Source organism: Zeus faber (assembly GCF_960531495.2).
Source record: "Zeus faber genome assembly, chromosome: 20".
Taxonomy (NCBI): domain Eukaryota; kingdom Metazoa; phylum Chordata; class Actinopteri; order Zeiformes; family Zeidae; genus Zeus; species Zeus faber.
Window position 1 is genome coordinate 11,922,420 of NC_137207.1, and position 8,699 is coordinate 11,931,118.

Here is an 8,699-nt window from a genome sequence, read left to right on the forward strand (position 1 = left end):
ATGATTAAGTCAGAATGTATGAATGACTGTTTTGATCGTAATTTCACTGTTATCTCTGTAACAACTATAGAATAGACAGATATGAAAACCTGTACTGAATATATCTTAGAAGAAAATCTATGGATTATAACATTTCTAACAAGACAAAATCTTCTCGGATCGGGGTCCCGGAGAATGGTGGGGAATGGCTCCTGGTGTCTGTACAGGACCCCGCATGTCTGAATGGATGTTTTGGTTTTTTTTTCGTGTCTACCGCAGGGTAACCAAGAGGCCCCAGCCCCCCCCGAAGCCATGGCCCAGCCCTACCCCCCCGCCCCGCAGTACCCGCCGCCACCGCAGAACGGGATCCCGGCGGAGTACGCCGCGCCGCACGCCCTCCCGCCCGCCGACTACACGGGACAGAGCAGCGTGGCCGAGCACGCCCTGACGCTGTACACGCCCACGCACACGCACGCGCACACGCAGGGCGAGCAGCCCGGCAACGACAGCAACACCACCGCCCTCACGGTGACCACGGTAACGGTGAGCGGGATCGACGCGCACTCACACACTCCTTTTCCGAGCGCGGCCCCTTTTAATCCGGTCGGAGGAGGCATCAAGAGATGCGTGATGATATACTACAAGATGTAGTAAAACTGACTACATTTTGTAATTCAGTAGACATGAAACCCCAGACCTTGGAACGAGGCAAAGACAAAATCCCAATTGGCATTTGATGGTCCCCATGATATTGTCTGAAATGTGTTTTGGAACTTTTTAAATTTTGACTAGAGAGAAATCCACTGTCAAAAGTCTTGTAGTGATTTCAAAAAGGAAACAGGAAAAGGTGCAGCAGGATCCCTCCGTCATCAAGAAAGCGTCGGACCATCAGACATCTGGGAACCGTGTTCAAAACCAACACGGAGCGTCGTTACTTTAATTTGTGGAACAGGAAATCATCATTTTTCCATTTGGCCCCATTCTCTCGACTTCCGGGGTTTAGAGGGAGAGAGCTGGAAAGGAATGTGGAAAGAGAGGAGAAGAGGTGAGAAGGAACAGAGGATGAGACAGACAGAGAGAGAGCGAGAGAGAGAGAGAGAGAGAGAGAGAGGGAACGCTTCCCGCGACCATCCCTCCCCACGCCGCTGGCATCTTTTCAATTTTGTGGCTAAATTTGATTTGCGTCTCGTTCTCCCCCCGCGCAGTCTGGACAGATCTGCCAGACTCTGGCTTAATGTAGGGGGAAAGGCGAGAGAAAGACAGTCGGCCGGCGGAGGCGAGAGAGAGAGAGAGAGAGAGAGCGAGAGAGAGAGAGAGTGGGGGAGTGAAACTGAGGGACAGAGAGGCTGGGATTACATCAAGGCTTACATTAGAGAGGGAGAGGCAGACATGGAGTGAAGGTAGGCGAGGTAAGAAAACGAGGCCCGCAAGAAGGAAGTTTGATACACGGAGGGATTTGGGCGGGTGTCTTTACAGCGGCTCCACGCGTCCCGCGGCCCCATCCCGTCGACTTCAGAAACAACGTGGTGTGGAGATATTTTCCACTGGGGGATCTTGGGGGGGGTGGGGGGTTTAGGGGCAAAGAGTGAACCGTTCCCTTCTCTCACCGGGAACTCTCTTGACTCTCACTGGACAAGTTTTCACGACACACAACGCAGTTCACACCATATCTATGGTTCGAATTACGGAGGGGATCGAGGCGTCCGACCCCCCTAATTAAGGCTTCAACCCGCGCCTAAAGAGGTAAGAACAACGGGTCTGGGGGGGCGGGTGTCCATATTCATTCCTGGACGAATCTTGTAATACAACTTCAGACACCCCTAAGGTGGCCCGTACCATTACGCTGAGCATCGCGCTCAGCGGGGGGGCGGGGGCACGATCCGCAGCTCAGATCAGAGCGATCTTTTTTCCAAACAGAGAAAATAAAAACAGTGTGTTTTATTATATATATATATATATATATATATATATATAATTTATATATATATATTTTTTTTCTCTCCAGAAAAAAGTGTATCCCTCCGATTGTGATCGTGTAATTCGCATTCTGACCACATAAAAGACTGCAACAACACACACACACACACACACACTGAAAGAAAAGTTGAGATAGTATGAAATACAGTCGAAATATCCCAAAATAATAATAATAATAATAATAATAATAATAATAATAATAATAATAATAATAATAATAATAATAAAAAAAAACACAAAATGTTTTCTTTTCTTCGATCGTCCACACACACCGCCCGCCCACGAAACACACATAGTGACACACACACACCCACACACACACACACACACACATATTCTATACACTGTATATAAAGGAACCAATTGCTGCCTGAATTCTGCTCACAAAACGAACTGAACCCCTGTGTTTGAGAAGATAGAATACGTCAATGCAGCGCACACACTCAGGGAGTCAGCGGCCCTGTTAAGGATGTCTGCGACAGTTATTAGCGGTATGGCTGCTCTTCACTTCCTGGTTGGAAGGCTCTTGGAGCTGTCAAGCCCTGATGCAAATTTTGGCCCGCCTCGCTAAATCGCAGCGCAGTACAGTCGCTTGTCGACAGCAAAATTGGGGGAAGAGCGGCACGGTTCTTCAGGAAGGACTCAGCAGGACGGGGGGGAAAGAGGGGAGAGTCTGTCACAGGCTGCAACCGCTGCAGTCAGGTGGAGTCGCTGTGGATGGGGGGAGAGAGGGTGCCACAATAGACTAATAGGAAGAAAAAGGGAGAAGTTGGCTTTATTTTTGAAAACCGCGGGCTGGACCAATCCACATCCACTAAGAAAACTATTCCCCCTCCACTCCGAGCTCCCGCAAGCCCGGCGTTGTTGTCTTGGTGGCGTTCAGTGTCTGCCAAGGACGGGCAGCACTGCTATCTTAGCCCTTCGTTTACTGTGGCAGGAGACATTTTAAGCACAAGAGAGAACCGAAGAGGCCACTTTAAGTATATGAGTATTTAATTTGAATTTCCAGAATTGTACTTAGAAGATCCTAGCTTTTGTTTATAATATCTCCCTCTGCCTGAATGGCATTTTAAGATATGGGAACTGCTTAGCGGTTTAGAATGCAAGCAACTGCTTTCAAAATTTTGTGCGGGACTTTTTGAGATGTGTTTCAAAATGTATTTATTATTCTATATTTTTACATGATAACACATGATAATAACAGTGATAATACTATAATACAATACTATATATGAAGCAACATAGACTCACCATAAATTATTCCTCCTCCCCTCACATGTGGACACTCCCATCTGAACACATCTGCCTGCCCACATCCCTGTCAAGGCACTCACTCATCTTTCTTCCTGTGTGTGGGTGTTTGTCTGCGCGTGCACGTGTGCGAGCGTTGTGTATGAGCGGCGGAGAGAGAGCGAGCATGGGTCTAATCCAGAGTGCGAGCGGATGCCTGCAGCATCCTAATCATGTGTAATCTACCTGTCTGGCAGCGCTCCCATCTGATGGCTTCCATTACGGCGGCCCAGAGAGGTGGACCCCGGGCACGCTGCTGAGCTCAGCAACACACACACACACACACACACACACACACACACACACACACACACACACACACACACACATACACACATTTTGAACACATCTGGAGAATCATCTGGAGAATTCCAGGGATTTGTGCGACCAGGTGCTGTGTGTGTGTGTTTGTGTGTGTGTGTGTGTGTGTGTGTGTGTGTGTGTGTGTGTGTGTGTGTGTGCGTGCGTGCGTCATGCATGCGTAGTAAAAAAGCGAGACATAAGGTTAGCTCGGTGACTTTGATTAGTCAACGGCAACACTTGCACGTGCACACATGCACATGCACAAACACACACACACATTTGCGTACACTCATCGTTGCTTACACACACGGCGTCACGGTGTTTCCCTGGTGACAGTCGAGGAAGCTCGGGCTGGTCGTCTATGATAATGTTCATGTAATTATTTCCTTTTTCTGCTTCACTGCTCACAGACCATGGAGTGTTGGTGGTGGTGGGTGGGTGGGGGTGGTGGGGGCAAACAGACGGAGGGGGGTGGTGGGGGTGGGGGGGGCAGGAGTTTAGCTCTCTGACCGCAGATGAGGGGGCTTACAGCTTAAAGCGGCTCCTTGCCATCCTATTCCATTCCTTGTTTCACAGCCGTAGAGGCTAATGAGGGGCCCAAAGCTCGCTCCGGGTTCAATATGCCGCTCGGTCTGAAAGCCTTGAGGCGGAATTAGGGGAGAAAGAAATTAACAAAAAAAAAAAAAAAAGAGAAATGTATCAGGTGGTGAGCGTGAGTGTTGTGGTGTTATAACAGTATTCAGGCTCCTTTCAAAGCTGAAAAAAAACGGAAAGGCGCAATCACTGGTACGATGGGAGTGACATTCCTGTCCGCCAATTTAAAATGGAACAAGCAGATCCTCCCCCTCCCTTCTCTTTTCGCTTCCTCCCGCACGAAAGGCTGGATGTCTTTTAATATTTAAATATACCCCAACCTGCCAACCTAAACCAAAATGTCCAGGCTTCTTTCAGTAATGCCGTTGTTTTTCTTCAAAATGTAAAAAAATAAATAAATAAAAAAGATCTGAATCAGAATAATTGTACTTCGCCAGGTGCATTTACTGTACATGTACGAGGAATATGTCACAGTGGTTATTGGTGTCTCTTAGATTATTAGCATTTAAAAAAGCTCAACAGTCTCACAAAGATTTAAACAATACAATAGGATCAAATTAAATGGAATCAAAAATAAAAATAAAATAACAATTTAATTTAATTGAAATTGCCAAATATACACATATTAGGTGAAAAATAGGAAAAATAAATAGTCAAGTAGACAGAAAAATACAGAAAGAAATCATTCTACGACGAATGCATTTAACCAATTCGCCAACTACCTGCATCCACAATATGAAATACTCTTAGATTAGATAATTACAGCAAGTACGCACTAAAACTTAATCACGCAAACATCCTAACCTCCATCAAGTGTCTGAGGCAGCACAGAAATCAAACATGCAGCAACCACACAGCCCACCTTCTTTTTCTTACTATAGTTTTTGGGTTATATATAAGGATCTTACTGTGCGCTGCAAAAGTGTACATATTGCAGGCCAGAGGCATAGTGGGTGTTTATGTGTACCCCCCCCCACCCCCCAACACCTCCAACACACACACACACACACACCACAGCCTTTGGCCGTGACTCACCAGGGACTCCAATGGCTTGGTTTGAGTAATGAGCCACAGAGCCAGAGGGCCGGTCAGACCTGGGCCGGTCTTAAGACTCTTCATCCAGACACTGGACTTATAGGAGAGGGGACAGTGGGGACAATTACCCCTGTGTCTGGGATCATCCATCTGAACTGAACACCTAACCACCACGGCCTGTGTGTATGTGTATGTGTATGTGTATGTGTTTGTGTGTGCGCGTGCGAGCGTGTGTGCGCGCGTGCGTGCGTGCATGCGTGCGTGTGGACAGGAAGTTGGCAAGGGACTCTGTGCCAGTGTGTGCTTTATCATAACAAGGTCCCAATGCCTGCCACTCTGCAAAGATTGATAATGCCACTTATGCTGTTAAACACACATGCACGTCCATAAACACACACGCAGACACACACATTCAAAGACCAATTTACCCCTTAATCTGTGTGTTGTGTGTGTGTGTGTGTGTGTGTGTGTGTGTGTGTGTGTGTGTGTGTGTGTGTGTGTGTGTGTGTGTGTGTGTGCGTGATGTAATGCCATTATCCTCACTTTCCTGTCCCTCCATTCTCCACTGTTGGCTCTTCAATCAGCACTTAGAGCTGCTGCAGTTTGCCCGCTCCCTCTCTCTCTCTCTCTCGCTCTCTCGCTCTCTCGCTCTCTCTCTCTCTTTCTCTCTCTGTCTTCTTTCCTCTCCTCCACCGATCTTTACTCCTCTCTTTACCTCCGCTCACTGTTGTCTCTTTTTATCCACCTTTCTTCTTTTTTTCTTGACTCTCGAGTTCTACTCCCTCTCAAGGAGAGAGAGAGAGATAGTCTATCTTTCTCTCTCTCTCTCTCTCTCTCTCTCTCTCTCTCTCTCTCTCTCTCTCTCTCTGTAAATGTCGCTGCCTTCAGCAGTTCTCTTTCATTGATCGTGTGAAACCCAGGTGAGTTTAGCTGAGATCATCGCTCCATATCTCTGTTCTCTCTCTTTCTCGCCACCCCGCCACCTCTCCCTTCCCCCTATAGTCTCATTCATTATGCACATAAACTGACCCCTCCCCTCTATCTATCTAACTATATATCTATAGAATCAATATTGTTTTTCTGAACTGAAAAGCATGTAGCCGAATCAGCCCAAAGAGTGAAAGGACCAGATCAAAGTGCTGGCAAACAGCACAGAGCATCTCATGTCGTTCCGCTTCTCTCCCTCTCCCTCCCCCTCTCTCTCCCTCCCTCTGTAGTTTTTCTTCTAATCTGTTATCTCTGAGGGTGGCCAGTTGTCATACAGTTAAAGTTACGACTCGCCGCGGCGCTGATGGCCAATAACAGCGCTCGCGTGTGTCCTCTCCCTGAACTTTTTATCGTCATTCTTTTATTATCCCGCTTTTATTAAAACGCACATTACACCACCTCACACAAATAAAAACAAAACGATAGCCAGGATATATACAATTGAACAAAATGGTTAAGTTTGGCACGAGGGGGAAATGCGACGCGGGCCCAATGCGGTGATGGTGTTAATGTGTGTGTCTGTCTCCTGCTTCTCCCACCGCCAACTCTCTCTAATTTGCTCCCGTCTCCCGCTTCTCCAAGGCCCTCTATCAACCCCACTCCCCCCTCTTTCTGTCTCTCGCTCTCTCTCGCTTTCTCTCCCTCAGACAGCCACCTTTAATCTCGTGAGGCACATACTACTGCTGGGGGAGGGCGACACGGATGCCATGGGGGGGTCGTTTATGGCCTGACCATAAAAATAAAAATCGCCAAATTTGCACACACACCCCCACACATACACCAATTCCCCTCCTTTCATACCATATGAATATTTCACCGCCTCACCACCATCGGCCATTCTCCGTTCAGGCTCTTTCCTTTCCCCCGAAATTCCTCCTCCTTCCGACACAATATAAGCCGTCTCTCCTCGGGGTAGGAACTGACGTCCTCTGCGTGTCTTGTTTCCTCTGCAGCAGGGGGACGAGGTGGCACAGACGGAGGGCACCCAGCAGCTCCACCTGCAGCCGAGCGACTCGTCGGAGAAGCAGCAGCCCAAGAGGTTACACGTCTCCAACATCCCCTTCCGCTTCCGGGACCCGGACCTCCGGCAAATGTTCGGGGTGAGATCCCGCTCGGCAACACTCTTTCGCCTAATTTATCACCGGCTGCCCGACACTTAGATGCCAAACATGTCTAAGAAAACATGTACACAGACGTATTAAGTTAACATTGAGGTTTATGAATGATAAAAGAAGATTCTTGATACTCGCACCCGTCCATGCGTGCAAACACGCGGCGGGGCCGCCAGTATTTGTTTAATCAGCCAGTCCTTTTCATCTCAAGCGTTACATCACGTTGCACCCGAGGCCATTCTGTCCCCAATTAAAGATGGATGTTCCAGTCTCACCTTTTCTCTGTCTGGGAAAGCTGTAAATAATTCACACCTTCATCTCTCGCCGGACCCCAACCCAAATTAGAGGCAGCTTTATTAATGTTTCATCCCCATGCGTCTGTCCTTAACCGGTCCTTGGAGAGCTGGGCTGCCGTGCTCCAATTCTCTCTGTCCGGCCTATAAGGGGGGGGGACTGCTTAATGCAAATAAATGCAATATTCTCTGCGCTGGTGAAAGGCCAGAATACGCAGACGGGTACTAAGGTAGTAATCCTGTGATTTGTAATCCTTCTGAAATGCGGAAAAAGAAGCCTTTTGATTTTTCTAAAGAAGCCTGTCCACACATTTCTTTTTTTGAAGTGGCTGTCGCCGTAGCCTCACATACACACACACACACACACACACACACACACACACACACACACACACACACACACAGACACCCAAACACAAATTCCTCAACGATGCGGCTCCTCTCTGTGCCAAGAAAGTTGCGGCGAAAGTAACTTAACTACATGCCCCCATGCCTCAGAAAGTTAGGAGCCCGTTTAAAAGGCGACAGCCAAGCGGGGAGCTCCCAGCGGGCTGTCCTACTACACAGAGCGGGCCTCCTCCAAGTCATAGCTGAGCCACTTGGATTTAATACAGTAAAATAATTGATATAGGCTGTATAAGTGAGAGGGAGAGTGTGTGCGTGCGTTGGTGAAATAAGAGAAACAACAACTCCTGGGGAGGGGTGGAGGGGCTTTGACAGCCTATTCCTGCGCGGCTCTGAATACACATCATGGAAAAGTCCCTCCGTGTGCGCCGGCACCGAGCTTGTTAAGAAAACATCTGCGGTATCGGCGAGAGTGTTTACTGATGGTGGCGAACACGCACACACACACACACACACACACACACACACACACACACACAAACACACACATTCACACCTTCAGGCGCCGACTTACGCTGCTGTCACACCGTTTGCATCAATTACTCTCTGGCGAAAGTTCATTCATTTCAAATGAGAGGTGGTGTTACCGCTGCATTCTTGCGACATTGCGTCGGGGCGTGTCATTCCATGCGCCCGATCTTCTACTGAGTTTGAATTGAAAATGCATGTGTCAACTAAACCGGATATTTTTATAAATTGATTTTGGATGCTCTCAGAAATGTGT

General features: G+C 47.9%; 1 protein-coding gene across 2 annotated transcripts in view; it reads left to right on the plus strand.

Moving 5' to 3' along the window:
• Positions 1-276: 276 nt before the first annotated feature.
• Positions 277-8,699, plus strand: part of rbfox3a (RNA binding fox-1 homolog 3a) — a gene marked incomplete at its 3' end in the record, with an annotated part of 42,087 nt that continues 33,664 nt past the window's right edge. For both annotated transcript variants that reach the window (XM_080020751.1, XM_080020750.1), the window contains exons 1-2: positions 277-522; positions 7,119-7,265. In XM_080020751.1, coding sequence (XP_079876877.1) covers positions 292-522; positions 7,119-7,265 — 378 coding nt within the window. In that variant the 5' untranslated portion in view covers positions 277-291. The remainder of the gene's footprint in view (positions 523-7,118; positions 7,266-8,699) is intronic.